This window comes from Propithecus coquereli, unplaced genomic scaffold, assembly GCF_000956105.1.
Source record: "Propithecus coquereli isolate 6110/MARCELLA unplaced genomic scaffold, Pcoq_1.0 Scaffold1, whole genome shotgun sequence".
In the NCBI taxonomy this organism is placed as follows: domain Eukaryota; kingdom Metazoa; phylum Chordata; class Mammalia; order Primates; family Indriidae; genus Propithecus; species Propithecus coquereli.
Genome location: NW_012133857.1, coordinates 17,421,224 through 17,436,587, shown reverse-complemented (window position 1 = coordinate 17,436,587; position 15,364 = coordinate 17,421,224). Strand labels below are relative to the sequence as shown.

General features: G+C 41.4%; 1 protein-coding gene across 1 annotated transcript in view; it reads right to left on the bottom strand.

The window, feature by feature from the left end:
* Positions 1-13,558: 13,558 nt before the first annotated feature.
* Positions 13,559-15,364, bottom strand: part of CACNA2D3 (calcium channel, voltage-dependent, alpha 2/delta subunit 3) — an 869,108-nt gene continuing 867,302 nt past the window's right edge. The window contains exon 38 of the mRNA XM_012643362.1: positions 13,559-13,972. Coding sequence (XP_012498816.1) covers positions 13,880-13,972 — 93 coding nt within the window. The 3' untranslated portion in view covers positions 13,559-13,879. The remainder of the gene's footprint in view (positions 13,973-15,364) is intronic.

Genomic DNA, 15,364 nt, shown 5'->3' with positions numbered 1-15,364 from the left:
GACTTAGAAATTTAACTGGCACGTCAAGGGATATTTTTATTTTGTCTTTTTTCCCTTTCTCTATTATCATTTACCACTATGATTTTAGCAATGGATGGACCAAGTTCTGCCCTATATTTTTTACAAATGAATTCTTTAAGAGACTCATGAGTGACATACATGACTAGAGAAAAAGCTTCAACTCTCCTAAGTTACTGGCAACCAGCAAGAAATGAGTGAAATTAATTTTAAACCGGCAATTTCAAATATTTACGAAGTCTGTCCTTTAATGCCCATCGTGTTGGAAAGTGGCATTCTCGAGGACTTACTGAGTCATCATTGCATAATGGACCCAAGCATTAGGTTGCTGGTAACTGGAAAGGACTCAACTCAAATTAATCCTAAACCTATAATCTTATGAGTTTACAAACAAAGGTTACATTTTAATTCTCGTGGGTTTAGAAATTTTCTTCCAAAGCTTTGTCCTTTCGAGAATAACAGCACCTATCGCTGCCCTGCACCAGCTGATTTTCCATCGTCAGATCTTAGAATAATTTCATTCTTTCTAAACCCCAAAAGCAGTCCTAGTTCCAAACTGCAATTCATTAGGAGAGTTCCATGGTGTTTGTCGGGCCTCATGCCACATGCTTTTACCAAAATGGGTTTCATACGTGTCCGTGGGGCAATGGTCTGCATTCACTTAAGATGCCTACCATGTGGTTGGGAATTTTTATTTGAGATTTGGAAGGGGGTAATGTGAGTCTCAGACAAGGACCTCTCTTCTCCAGTTCAAGGCTGTGGGTGGCAGGGATGGGAAGCACGAGAGCTGGTTCTGCAGGAATCCTGGGAGGGTAGAGTCTTTGAGCTTTATTTGGTGGACACGGGGAGCCTCTGGAGGTTTTTAAACAGAAATGTGGAATAATGTCTTTGTTAGTGGAATGTATTTCTATGGTGTAGGCTCTGTACCACAACTTCAAATACTGGATGATGGTGAGTGCCACACACCACCCTTCCACTTGACCTGCATGATCTCGTTTACTCCTTAGAACCACCCCGTAAGGAGGCCTTTTATTATCCCTGTTTACAGGTGAGAAGACCACATTGCAGATAGGTTATGGAATTGACCTAAAGCTGCTCAGTTTATAAACTGCAAAGCCAGGGCTCAAATTCCCATCATTCTAACTTAAAGATTTATTCTACACACCCTTCCTGCCCCAGAGGGCAGTGTGCTGACCTGGAGGCTGCCCCTTCAGGGAGGGATGAAGATAAAGGCTTGAAGTGGGTGGAGGTAGGGGGATGGTAAGAGAGGGGCCAGACATGGGAGGTGGGACAGGGGAAGGATGGGTGGCACTGGGTGGTCGACTGAGGGCCCCTGGGATCTTCCTGTCTGTCCGAGCCACTGTGTGAGCCATAAGAATACACAGCCAAGGGTCTTCCCCTCCCCTCAAGGGACGTCCTCTCTAGTTTAGTCAAAGGTCGGTGCTGCATGTGCTGCACAGAAGACCCAAATGGCTGGGAGAGATGACACGGGCTGGAAGAGCAGGTCAGACTTCCTCCTGCAAAGTCAATGCGGGAGGTGAGGAAGGTGGTGGGTTTGAAACGAGGCCGACTGCTTCACAGCCTGTCCTATTACATTGGCCACCTGGAACACAGTCTGTGGTGGCATCCAGGTGCATAAGCACATGACAAAGGCTGCTCCCTGTTATTCTTCATGTCACTCCCGTCACTGTCGGGCCTTCCAGGCCCAGGAGGGTTTGCTTTCCATTCGCTTTAATCCACAGCCGTCCTTCCCAACTTTGAGAATCACTGGAGCCTGACCCCCATCAGGAAAGAGGCTTCGTTTCAAACAAAACTTTGGCAATTTGGGGGAGGTGCTTTAGATGTTTGCTTTTTCTGAGCCCCAGTGGCGTGAGTTGTATAGATAGAAACAGGCAAAGCAGGGCAATGAAAGAGGCTGGGATGGTGTCGATAAAACCAGGGGAGGAGGCAAGAGGGTTCATACATACGCGTGTGACAACAGAGAGCAGTGGACAGGGACGGGGGCGTGAACGTAGCTCTGCTGCTGACTGGCTGTGGGACCTCGGGCCCTGCCTTCCCTTCCACATGCCTTATCTTTCTCTTGAGTAAAATGGGACTAAAATTAACCTTACAGGGGCCTTTTGAGGCTAAATTAGATGTTGGCATGGCGCCTGGAATATAAGAAGTGTGTAACAAATGGAAACTACTAAAACAAGCTATTTTGAATGCGAGCCCTGGAATTGCTCAATAATGGCGCAGGCATCGACATCCTCGACAGGGAGACTGAAGCTGCGGAGGTCAGGTGTCTTGTGTGAAATGAGGATGTTTATACTTACTCCACAGCGGTGGTTGCTGGGACAATTATTTATTCACAGACATTTAATGAGTGCCGGACACGAGAGTGAACAGACATACAAAATTTCTGTTTTTGGTAGAACTTACATTCTCACTGGTGAAGACAGACAGTGAAGGAGACAGGACGATGCAGGTAATGCATTGTAAAGGGCTCTGATGAAAGTAAAGTAGGGTCACGGGATCAGAAGAAGCTGGGGGGATACTTAAGTTTCAGTGGCCAAGAACGTTCTCCCTTAGGAAGTGATGTATCAGCTGAGACCTAAGCAACAAAAAGGACTTTAAGGAGGGGTTAAGGTTAAAAGAGGCCCTAAGTTTAGAGCCCTGAAGTGGTGTTGTTATTAAAGAGGAAGAGACACCAGAGATTGCCCTCTCTCCACCATGTGGGGACACAGTGAGAAGGTGGCCATCTGCAAGCCAGAAAGAGAGCCCTTAGCAGAACCAACGCTGTGGGACCTCAATCTGGGGTGTCCAGCCTCCAGAACGGTGAGAAAACATCTCTTGTTTAAGCCACCCAGTCTATGGTATTTCGCCATAGCAGCCCCAGCAGACTAAGACAGAGGGTCTCCTCAGCGCCCCACCCAGGTCCTCCCCACCCTTCAGGAGATGGGTGGCCAAATTAGGAAATGAAGCATGTGGTCATGTTATGCAAATGACATATTGGCACAGGGAGAGAGCACTTTCAGAGTCCGGTTTTTAATATATGTTAAGTAGGTCTGTATTATTAATTAATCCCTGTCTGCCCTGACCGACCTGTCATATTCCAAGAGAGGTAAATGAAGGTCTTCTTTTGCTGCAATCTTTATAATCTGCTGTACTCCCTATAGCTCTGCTTTGGACATATTGATGGCTTCATTTGCTAACAAGTTGTCCCCATTTGGGTCTTAATGCTTTTTGCCTTGAATTCAACCTTGTATGTTTTTAACATTATGCACTGGCTTTCTTCTTTTCTTTCTCTCTCTCTCTCTCTCTTTTTGCATTTTCCTAGCATGTCTTTGGGTTGCTGGATATGTGCTTTCTGCCATAGCCACCTGCAGCTGAGTATCATTATGATATAACTTCAAGCATGTTCTTTATGCCACAGAGCACAGGTGACCTGAGGGCGCATCTTGGGTCTGTACTCACCAGCTGTGCCACCTTCTTGAGTTACTTAACCCTATAAGCCTCAGTTTTGTTGTTTTTGTTGTTCTGTGGAAGGAAGCAATCCCTGTATCACGAGTTCGCTGTGAGAACTCATGTGATCACGGATGTAGAGTCTGAGTTTGGTGGTCAGTAGTAGTGAATGGTATTGTTTGTCTTGAGAAGATACCCACCCATCTGGAAGCACACGTCCCTTCCTTCCCTGTCATTATTTAATTTATTTGTGTATATACATTAGTTTGACCTATTTTTGCATCATTAAAGCAACCAATAAAATGTGGAAAAGTTGAAATTGTATGCCAAATTGGGGGTACTTATGATAAAAGAAAATAATTATTTTTAAGAATTTCACAGTTTATAAAAGGAAAAGGGAAAAACATTATGTCCAATATCTTTTGTGTCATGAGTTAGCTGAGAACTTTGTAAGTATATTTCTTCCTCACCTCCCACTGCCTCATTAACTCTGTCATCTCCCCTCCACCTCCTGCCCACTAAACTCGTACTCTACTGAGACTGTTACCAAACCCAGGGACAGGTTTGATCCAGTAGATTGAGGGTGAGGCTTAGAATGTATATTCTTAGAAGGATCTCTAAATGTTCTCGAAACCCCTGAAATTGTGGTGCAAAATATTATGTCTCATGTTTCTGGGGAGCTATAGCTGTTATTAGGTTCTTAAAGGGGTCCTTGACCCCCAAAATATTAAGAACAGATGCTAGAAGCCACTGGTTCTTCAACTTGACAGCACTATTAACAGAATTAAAGTAGAAGAGAGGAGAGGCATTCAGTGTAGCAGAGGATGACAAGCAGCTTTGCTTGCATAAATTGGTTCAAATGCCTATAATTGGTAACATATAGTGATACTATTTCTAAGTAGTTTGGTAGCATTATTGTTACCAGAATGAGTATGAGGCATTAACATAATAAAAATAATTAAAATAGTACCAGCTCATAGTGAACTTACTGTAACCACATCTTGTGTAATTAGAACTACTAAATATTATTGACTTAGATGTATTCTCTCGTTTAAACCTCAGAACAACACTGTGAGATGGGTTCTGTTATTAACCCCATCATACAGATGAGAAAACTGAGGCCTAAATCTAGTAGGTGTTTTGACAAACTCACACAAGGAGTAAGTAATGAAGCTGTGACACAAACCTATATAGCCTGACTGCAAAGACCTTGCATTATATAATATTTAGTATATTCTTTTTGGTAGTATCAGAGTAGTATGCTACATGTGACATAAAGCAACACTAAAACTAAAAATAATACTAATAAAAACTAAAATATTAATAATGCTAAAATTATGGGCAGGTGCCCTGTTAAAGTTAAGGAAAGGCACATGTTATATAATATATTAGTATATATTGTCTGGTACCTAATAAGTGCTAAATAATTGCAGGATAGCTCCATTTAATGTAATTGTTGCCATCCAGTTTGTAGGTAACAATTTCTTATGGTATTATTGCTGTTTCTATTCTAAAATTATAGAGATAAAAGAAAACATAGTACATATTACTATTTACTCTGATATTAGAGGGTGTACATTGTAATAGAACATTATAATATTCTTACCAATAATGTAAACAATGCAGATGTCTCAGCACAGCATACTATTCATGTATTATTGCACTCTATCTATACATGTCCTATATCTTTTGTACTATATTATAGTAAAAATAACAACATGCTTGATAGCAAATACAGGCTGAAGAGTATACAATACTGGTATAAATATATAAATTACAAATATTGGGATTCTCATGTATGTTGTCAATCAGAATGCTGTCTTACTACTGTGCTAAACTAAAATGCATTATCACTTTAGAAGATATTTGAATATTATCCATTCGGTACTTACTTAAGTAGTGTTTCTCTTCAGTGAATACTTGCTATTTAAGTGTTAGTGTGGTTGTGTTAGTACTTTTGCTAAAATTAGAGATAGGCACAGTGGTTATTATGCTGGCAGAATTGCTTCCAGTTTAGAAGCAAGCATGACATTGTTTAGTAGTAACATCATCACAGATACTAAAATCTAAATCATAGGACCATCATACAGAGTGGTATAATGAAGAGGTCACTTCCACCATCAGAGATGGCATAGAACCTGAGTGGTTCCTGTGTGGCTGGCAATTTGTGAGGTTTAATGATGTAAAAATGGTGAAGTCACCATCCATAGTTCTGTTTCTGAGGAGCAGTGATGCTTCTTTATTACACTGTAAATAAAGTCACAAAGGTGTTTCCCAGACACAGGATGTACTACAATACAGACCAGCCGGGGTCCATATTAGCACTACTGTTGTTATTACTACAACTCAAGGTTGCATGAGCATAGCTGTATTGTTCTCATAACTAGAAGAAGGGCAGTGTTAACTGTTAAAAAAAAAAAGTGTATGTAGTGTAAAATACTATTGCTATTGAAATTGATGGTAGAATGGCATTGGTGTACCATGTTGTAGATCGGCAATATCACCAATCTTTCTGCTAAAACAGTGTATGGAATATTATACTAGTCATGGTAATACAGGTTGAGTATCCCTTATCAGAAATGTTTGGGTGCAGAAGTGTTTTGGATTTCAGATGTTTTTTAGATTTGGCGATATTTGTGTTATACTTTACAGTTCGGCATCCCGATTCTGAACATCTGAAATCTGAAATGCTACAATGAGCCTTTACTTTTGAGTATCACATCAGTGCTCAAAGAGTTTTGAATTTTGGAGCATTTTGGATTTTCAGATTTGGGAGGCTCAACCCATACTTGCATTATTGACAGCACGAGGCGACGTGGCTGAGGGGAATTACTCTTTCCTGAGTCTTGATGATAACGCACGGATTGAAAGGAAAGGCATGTGGTGAAAGTTGACCGCAAAGCAAACAGAACTCGGGCTCTGGGGTCCATTAAACTGGCTCCAACCTCTGGCTTTGTCCATCACTGCCTGTGTGACTTGGTCAAGGAGTGAAACCCAACCAAACCGTAGACCCGCCACGTGCGCCTTCTCGCGGCGTGTGCCCGCTCTTACGGTGAAGGTTATGTGAAATAATGATTGTAAAGTGCTTTCTATGGTCATCACATAGCAAATGCCTCCATCACTGCCCACAGTGATTGCTACAGCTTGAAGATTATGTGGTGGTATAACTGAATGGCACATTTGAGGACCATATCAAATCATAAATACAAAGACAGTATACTATAATTTAGTATTCTTCTTGATGCTACGGTTAGTAGGGGCATATCATGCCATGGCGACAATATCTTATTAAAACGATGCCACTCAAATAGTTCTCCTCTTCACTAGTTTATTGCTAACCATTTGGAGCTAGGATAATTGCAATATGGTGTTGCTTGGCATAGGAGGTTATGATAGGAGTTTTGGCAGCCTAACGTAGTGGGATATGGCAGTAATATGACACACAGTATTATAGTTTAGGGCCACATGGCCCAGCATAGGCTGAGGAAGGTGACTGCGCTTTGGGCAGCCAGCGCTGGCAGCAGCAATGTGATTTTATGCTTCACTTTATTATATGTAATTGTGGGAACAGAAATGATAATATACTGTGCCAAACTGCATTATGTCAACCTAGACCCTTCGCCTTACAATTCAAGTAGCAGTAATGCTAGCACACTATAGTGAATTATGCTTTTTATATTTGTAGTTACAGGAATATAAAGACATTAGATTGTACTAGGGTACTTACAATGTTTGAAATAATACTAGTTTGTATGGTGTTAAAGTTTGTGAAGTCACACTTGTACTGTTCCAAAATCCATAGCTTGACACTATTTTAGTGTACTTGTCTATAGTTGCAAGGATATTCCTAATTCTTCATATGTATCAGGGAGCCGATAGTCAAGGGCTCATGTGTCAGATCTGGCCTGCTGCCTGTTTTGTACAGTTTGCAGGGTGATGGTGCTATTTACCTTTTTAAATTCTTGGGAAAAAAAGTAAAAAGAATAATATATTTTTTTTTAACATGTGAAGATATATGAAATTTAAATTTCAGTGTCCTTAAAGTTTTTTGGAACACAGCTGCTTTGGAGCTCTAGTGGCAGAATTAAACAGTCGTAACAGAGACTGTAAGGCCCACTAACTCTAAACCATTTACTCTGGCCTTTTACAGAAAAGGGTTGCAGATTCCTAATTTAAAAGACCCTGCATTACCTATAAATGTGCATATGAGCAGAAAGTACTGCATTTTGAATGTAGTAAAAATGTAGCCATTGTGTCTATTACAATATGCTATTTTCAATCACAGTTAACACAAATATCACTATAATCTACCACTGTATTTTGCCTTTAAGGTGCTGAAATGTTGCTGAATTATAATATCCTAAACTAGAAAGTTTTGCCGTTTGACTTGCTGCCTAGCAGAGGGAACTGGCGTCTGCTGCAGTGTGGAACTACGGTACCTAGCTGCATGTTGTCATGGTTACCGCTAAAGGGTGTGGCATAAGTCCCTGTTTCTTACTGGCCCTAGCACTTTTTGGTAACTCGCTTGTTGAGCTTTAGTTTCCTCATCAGTGAAACGGGAATAAAAGCAGGTACATCTCCTGGTGGTCCCAAGATTTACATGAAATGATGATACAAAGTGCTCTGCATGGTACCTGGTAAATAGAAGACTCTGATAAATGGCATTGTGAAGGTGGTTTATTTATTCATTCAGCAAACACTCTCTGGGTGTCATTGAAGTTGGGGAGCTACTCCAAGCTATGGGAGTATGGCAGTCGACACAGAAAGGGCCCTGCTCCTCAGGGTGTGCAGGAGGGACTCTGGTGGTAAATGAGAAAACGCCAGACCCTAGTTAGTACCAGGTGTGAATGAAGCAGTGGGTGGACAGAGCACTCCTGGGCGTTCAGTGGAAGACTGCAGAGGCCTGGATGAGAAGGCGCCTGCCACTTACTATTTGAAGACATTAAGTAGCTACAGTGCTATTTTATTGAATCTGTAGTTTAGTGTCTTATACTATTTGAGGGATCCCTGGCAACATCCACAGTTTATATGCCACAGAAGGATCTAGAAGGTGCACAGCATCTATTAACTTGTAAAGACAAAAATCCATAATAATTGTTAAAGGATTAGAGCAGGATTTCTCAACTTTAACACTATTGGAATATTTAGCCAAATAATTCTTTGTCGTGGGGAGATGTCCTGAGCTTTGTAGGATGTTAGCACCATCCCTCGCCTCTATCCACTAGATGCAAGTAGCACTGCTCCTGCCCCCAAATTGTGACAACTGAAATTATCTCCAGACATTGCCAAATGTCCCCTGGGGGGCAAAGTTGTCCAGGGTTTGTAGCCACCAGATTAGGGGAAATGATGCCTGCAAAGCCCCCAGCAGGAATTTGGTTGCTACAAGCTGGATATATGTGACAAAGTCGTATTAGTACAAATGCCTCCAGCTGACTTCCCAGCATATATGTGCCAATTAGAGGCATCTTTGCAAAGCTCCCAAATTGCAGACACCACAAATGGCCCTCAAGGGTCTGTTTATTATGACCTCCAATATTGATAGTAATAGAGTTATGCTCTTTCTGCTCATAATTTTAATATTTTACTAAACTATATGGTCTCCTCTAATAAGAGCAATAATATTGTTACCCTCTGCAGTGCTGTACTATTCCTAATTTAAATAATGTACGTTTCCTCATCATAAACTACTTCACACATTAAATAGTTGTTTTTGCCAACACCATTACTATCATATTTTACTGTGCTACATTCGAATACTGCGTTCCCTTCAATACTGCGAACAAAAGTATAGCAAATGGAGCTGCCCAATCTTTAATTTTAGGACAAATACAACTATCACATTGTTATCTTGTCTATGTTGCATTTTACTATTCTACCCTCAACAAATATTGCTATTGTTCTGCCGTATTTTTATGAATTTTATCTAGTATATACATATAAAATGAATTTTATAATTATATATGCATATACATACAGATATATGAAATGTTTCTACATTTTAGGAAGAATATTACTACGATGTCACACTACAATTGGTTGTAGATGCCTTCTGAATCTGTTACCAATTATATCGAATGTTACAGCTTGCAATTTTAGTAACTAATTATGCTATATATACTCTATGAAATTATATCATGTTACAGTCTACTTTTTAATAGTTAGTGGTAAACTATGCATTTTAATAAAAAGTTCTCTGATAAGATACCTTTAGATATGGTTGGTATCAGTTACGCTAATATTGCATACAGAAATCTCCTACTGCAAATTTTAGCAAGATGGCATAATGTGGACTACCCTATGGCTCCTCCCTCTGCGGTAATGTTGACAGTCCCACACAGCACCTTACCACAGGGACACGCGCGATCGCCCCCATGTTGGTAACACTGCTCTTACTACTATTGCTCACTTGCTTGTTTAATTGTTTATTGAGGGTCTACTCTGACTCAGACACTCTTCTTGGAGATGAGAATATAGCAGTGAAAAAAAAAATGGACAAAATCCTCGGCTTCTCAGTGCTTCTATTCTCCTGGGGAGAGACAAATAATTTCCAAATAACTGCTGTGGCAGAAGACGAAGTGGGGAGAGGGTGGAGGGCTGTGGAAACTGCAATTGTCAACAGGGCGATGGGGGAAGGCTACTGAGAAGGAAGGACCTTTAGCAGGCGAGGGAGTGAGGCGCCCAGCTATCTGGGGGAAAGAGCGCCCTAGGCAGAGAGAAGGGCAAGTGCAAAGGCGCTGAGCTGGGCTCCTGCCTAGCACATTTGAGGAGTAGAAAGACCATGTGGCTTGGGCGCAAGCAGAGGAGCATACAGTGAGGTCAGAGTGGGATAGAAGTTGACTCAGGAAAAAATATGTTTCTGGGACGGCCACTGGTCTGCCCAGGTGTGCTTAGCAGCCCAGGGGTGCTCAGGAGCCCAGGTAACCATGAGAGTGCAATTGTGGCTTGTGGATTCTAGGCTCGATGTAAGGAGAAATAAAGGCAGGGAAGGGCTGCTGGGTCGCAGAAAATGGCCTGGAGGCAGGAGGCATGGTAGCAGCAATCAGAGACGGGAGCTGGCAGGTGTGCTGTACTGGAGAGCAGGGAGTGGAGGCCAAGCAGTTTGGAGAGACGGCAACAAGTCAGTGGGGAGGAGATGCTGAGATACAGCAGTACAAGGTTGTTGGTGATTCATTGACTCAGCAAATACTTGATGGGCTGAGTGGCCACACTTGGGTGCCAAATCGCCTGGCTTCAAATTCCAGCTCTGCCACTTTCCAGCCACGTGACCTTGAGAACATTCCTTGCCCCCTCGTGCCTCCATTTCTCCATCTGTAAAATGGAGAGCAATCACATCTACCCCCTAAGTTGGGTGCTAGGATCCCACACATTAGGTATTTCAAATGGTGCCAGACAGAGTCAGAGCTCAGTAAACATTAGGTTTGTCACTGCTGGTGGTGGTCTTATGTTTATGATATGCCAGGCAGTGTTCCAGGAGCTGGAGACAAAGCCACAAACAACATCAGGAGTCATTGCACTTATGGAGCCACAATACAGCAGAAGTAACTGAAACCAAAATGACTCCAGATCCTGATGTAAGGGGAAAGTAAAACCTGGGCAGCGGGGCTGTGAGGAGGGCTGCTGCACAGGAGTCTGAAGAAGGGGAATGCGAGTGGAGCCTGGGCAGTGGGGAGGAGCAGCTGCGTGAAGCCCAGGGTCTGGACCCCTCCAGGAACAGGGCGCAGGAAGAGCAAGGCGTGCAAAGGACAGGAGGCAGAGCAGCAGACTGCAGCGAATGCGGGGCAGAGTGCACATGGCAGAATCAGGAAGGGAGGCAGAGCCGAGAGCCGAGACCCTGGAGGGCCCACAGGTCAGTGGTTTCAAACTTGGCCTCACGTTAGCATCACCTGGGGAGTTTTAACAAAGCTACAAGTGCCTGGTCCACCCGTAGAGTCAAGACTTTTGAAAGCTCCCCTGGGGCTAAGGCACTGCAGACTTCGAGAACCACAACTGTGCACTCCAGCAAGGGATCTGTATGTTGTTCTGATTGCACTGAGCAGCATCAGATATTTGTTTCAGAAAAATCGCCCTGGCTGCTGCGCGGAGAACGATCCCTGAGAGTGGAAGAGAGGAGACAGACGGGGATGCGGGGTGCCCCGCCCCTACGGCAGGGGGTGGTGGAGGCCGGGGAGAGGAGGAGGTCAGGCTTGGTGCCTGGAGGACAGAGCTCGTGAGACTGGCTGGGAGGTGGGCGGAAGGCGAAAGTGCAAATAAGGGTGGCCCCAAGGTTTTTGGTGTGAGAAGCTGAGTCGGAGGGAAGGAGAAAGTTCGGTGAAGGGGGATGGAGAGTTGCACTTAGGACACAAGAAGTTGGAGAAAATTGTTCAATTTCTAAGTAGATAAATGGAGTGTTCACTTGCTTGGAGCCATTATGAGAACACAGAACGTGAGGTGCCTGATGGGTCAGTCCCACCAACGTGGTGCCTGACAATGGCATGAGGCATGGTGTGACTCAACGATGCTATCTTTATGTCACAAACAATGTCATAAAAATGATGCTATTCCACCACTTAGAATGGGATGGGGTGAGATTGTAAATATTTATATTACATGTGGAAAACAGTAGAACATGTGTTGTTATTTTTGTTAAAAGTTACATTATGATATATTTGTTCTCTCTTACAAATCACCTAACTTTTGTTATAAGCCACCTAATCTGTGATAAGTTCACCTTTCTCGGTATTAGGCTTAATTTTCCTCTGACTGTCACCTCGGGTATAAATGGAATGTCTTTATACTTGTGGCTTTATGTGGTTAGGGAGTTTAGAGGCTCATCATTCTACCTTAATAAATTATGATTCCTTATCTGATATTAACATATCAGTGTAAACAGAATACATTTTGATATTTGTATGAGCAAGAAATGAATTTGTTCATTTACCTGGTGCACAGAAGTGAATAATATCAATAGTCACAATTCTAAAGTCCCATGGTTGTTAAAATTTTGACAGGTTAGCGTGTTACAGTATTGTTATATTGAGAATAGCACTCAGCACTGAAGGCATATTAATAGTAATTTAGAGAAGTATAACAATGTAAATGTTATTCCTGTAAATACTGGAATCATTTTAATATAAGGTAGTATGATAATATCGGTTTTTCTAAAATATAATAGGATAATATGATCCCATTTTTTTTTAGAGACAGTCTCCCTCTGTCACCCCACTGGAGCACAGTGGAGTGATCATAGCTTACTGTGGCCTTGAACTCTGGCTCAAGCAATCCTCCTGCCTCAAGCCTCCAAGTACCACTGCACCTGGCTAATTTTTAAATGTTTTGTAGAGACAGGCATCACTATGTTGCCCGGGCTGGTCTCGAACTCCTGGCCTCAAGCAATCCTCCTGTCTTGGCCTCCCAAAGTGCTGGGATTACAGGTGTGAGCCACCACACGTGGTCATCCTTTTAAAAGAGTGTAAGTAGCATTCTCTGGATGACTTTTAGATATCTGGCCTATAAAGCAAGGCATTGTCTACTCTACCTAGGCTGGGAATTATTCCACTTTATTTGGTAACCATGATCCAGTGGAATTTGGTTTTTTTGGTACAAGATCCAGTGTTTTAAAAATGTTTACAGGTCTGGGTAGTTTCACGTCTTGCAATATTTGAGATCTAATTTCATCTCTTGTTTATGGGGAAAGCCAGAAGCCAAATTTGTAGTCATTGTTCTTTTCCTCCTTCAAGTCCTCTCAGACTGAATTCCAAGGATTTACAACTTCTTTATTTCTCCTTCCAAATAGTTCAACACTTGAATATTACGAGAGCTTGTGTTCTCATCCAAATTATTATTTCTATTGAAGTTTAGTTCAACACAATTCAGGGTTCTATGTAATAAACTGTTCCCATGTAGATGATATTTTGATTTACTTCTGTAAATATTTTTATAACTGAAAGTGGAGCATCTAAACAATTGCTAAATATTTGTCTAGAATGTGCTTTAGAACAAAGGCTCTGCCAACAACCATCCTTCACTGGTTTTTGGAATGGGCGGCTTTTCCCCAATGAATTTTTTTTTCAGTTTGTATTCTCAGCAATAAAGTGATGATAAAATCCAAACAAAGAGATTATGATTTTAATATACTTTATTTAAAAAGTACACAGTTTTAAATTGGTTTCAATGGTTTCAAGCAGAAGGGACACTGCCTACCACTGCGGTCCCATTTCTGATGAAGGGTGATTATCATGTGGCAAACTCACATTTGCATGACTGGCAAAGTAAAAAGATAACCTTTTTGTCAACATATCTTTAAGAGTTTATATCACGCACAGTTTAAAATCATGAGATGCTGATGGTTGGACTATATTTCATGTCTCATAGGTTGCACCATATTTTGGTTCACAGTTTATCCATGATTTAGCATGCCAAGAGAACATCTCTGTCCGTGTCACCTTGAGAAGAGCATCAAAAGCAGAGGGAGCAGAACAAGGCCCGTCTGGGCCTGGAGACTCGGTGCAGCCCCACACTCCCTCGCGTTCTCCTGCGGGGGAAAGGCAGGGGTGGGTTAGAGTGCAAGTGGGCTCTGGATGCCTTAACCTTTCCAAGCCATGTTGATTCCCCAGACCTCTCTCCAGCCTTCAGTGTAAGCACTAAATCTCCTGGAACCTAGATGATGTGGGGATATGGATTTATCTAAATTTCCTCAAGTTAGAGATGAGAAGATTGGATGTCAGTTGTCAATGCATAAAATAGTCTAATTACTCTTCACATACTGGTATGTACAACAGTCAAGATGTAAAGGGCTATGGGTAGAGATGTCTGCTGTGACCATACTATAAAAGCAAAATATGGACCTTCTAATTTTTCCCGGTCAGAATGTAGGTAAAATATCACATCTAAGGGGCCTAATTATTTCCAACTTGGCTATAGAAGGTTTTATGTGTGTTTTCTTTCTTTTTATTTGGGTAGAGGGAGGCCCTGTTTTACAAAAATGGAATTATATTATTTACTCCTTTCTCCAGAATACCTCTTTGCGTCTTCTTCACTAATCGATAGAAATTTCTCCATTATTCTAGTTCTAGTTTATTCAGCTGTTTTCTTATTGATGGGCATTCATTTTATTATTTGTTCTTTACTACTACAAAGAGTGCTGAATGAAGGTCCCTATCAGCCGGTGATATTTGCCCTGACTCTGCCCATGGTAAAGATGCCCAGGAGTAGGTTACAGAGCTAAAGGGTATTTTTGCCTTTGAGAGACATTTTATCATTATCTGTACTTCCTGATCACTCAGTGACTTGTATTTTCGTGCCCTTGGTTTATTTTTTACATGTGGTTGCCTGATTTTTCAATTTAAAGGGCTCTTTATTATTTGATTTATAAATTTTTTTTTCAAGTTCCATAAATTGGCCAATGCCTGTTTTAGTTATCTTTTTCCATAAAAAATTATAATTTTCATACAGCTAAATGGATCTGTTTTTCTTCCATAGCTTTCTGGTCTTAGATAAAAAGGTCTCACCAATCCCTAGAATTTCTTATGAGACTATTTTTTTACCATGGAAGTCTAATCTGTATTCTCCCCATTGAATCACACCTCTGTCATATACAAAATTTTTTGTTCTGTTCCACTGACCTTATCTTGCTAATTACAGAAACTTAAAGAAAAACTACTGATTTTGTATGTTTATGTTATATCCAGTTACCAAAGCAAATTTTCTTATTAACTCTAGTAGTTTTTATTCTAATGACTTAGTTGTCTGAGTATGCAGTTCTTGTTTCTAATTGAAGTAATTTTAGTGTTTTTGGCCCTTTGTTTGGATTTGTATTTTTACATAGAGTTTCTATTAGAGATCATCACTGAATTTTATCAAAGGCCTTTCAGCATTTATATAATATGTTACTGTTGAATTATCCTTTGAATAGAGAAGAAAACAT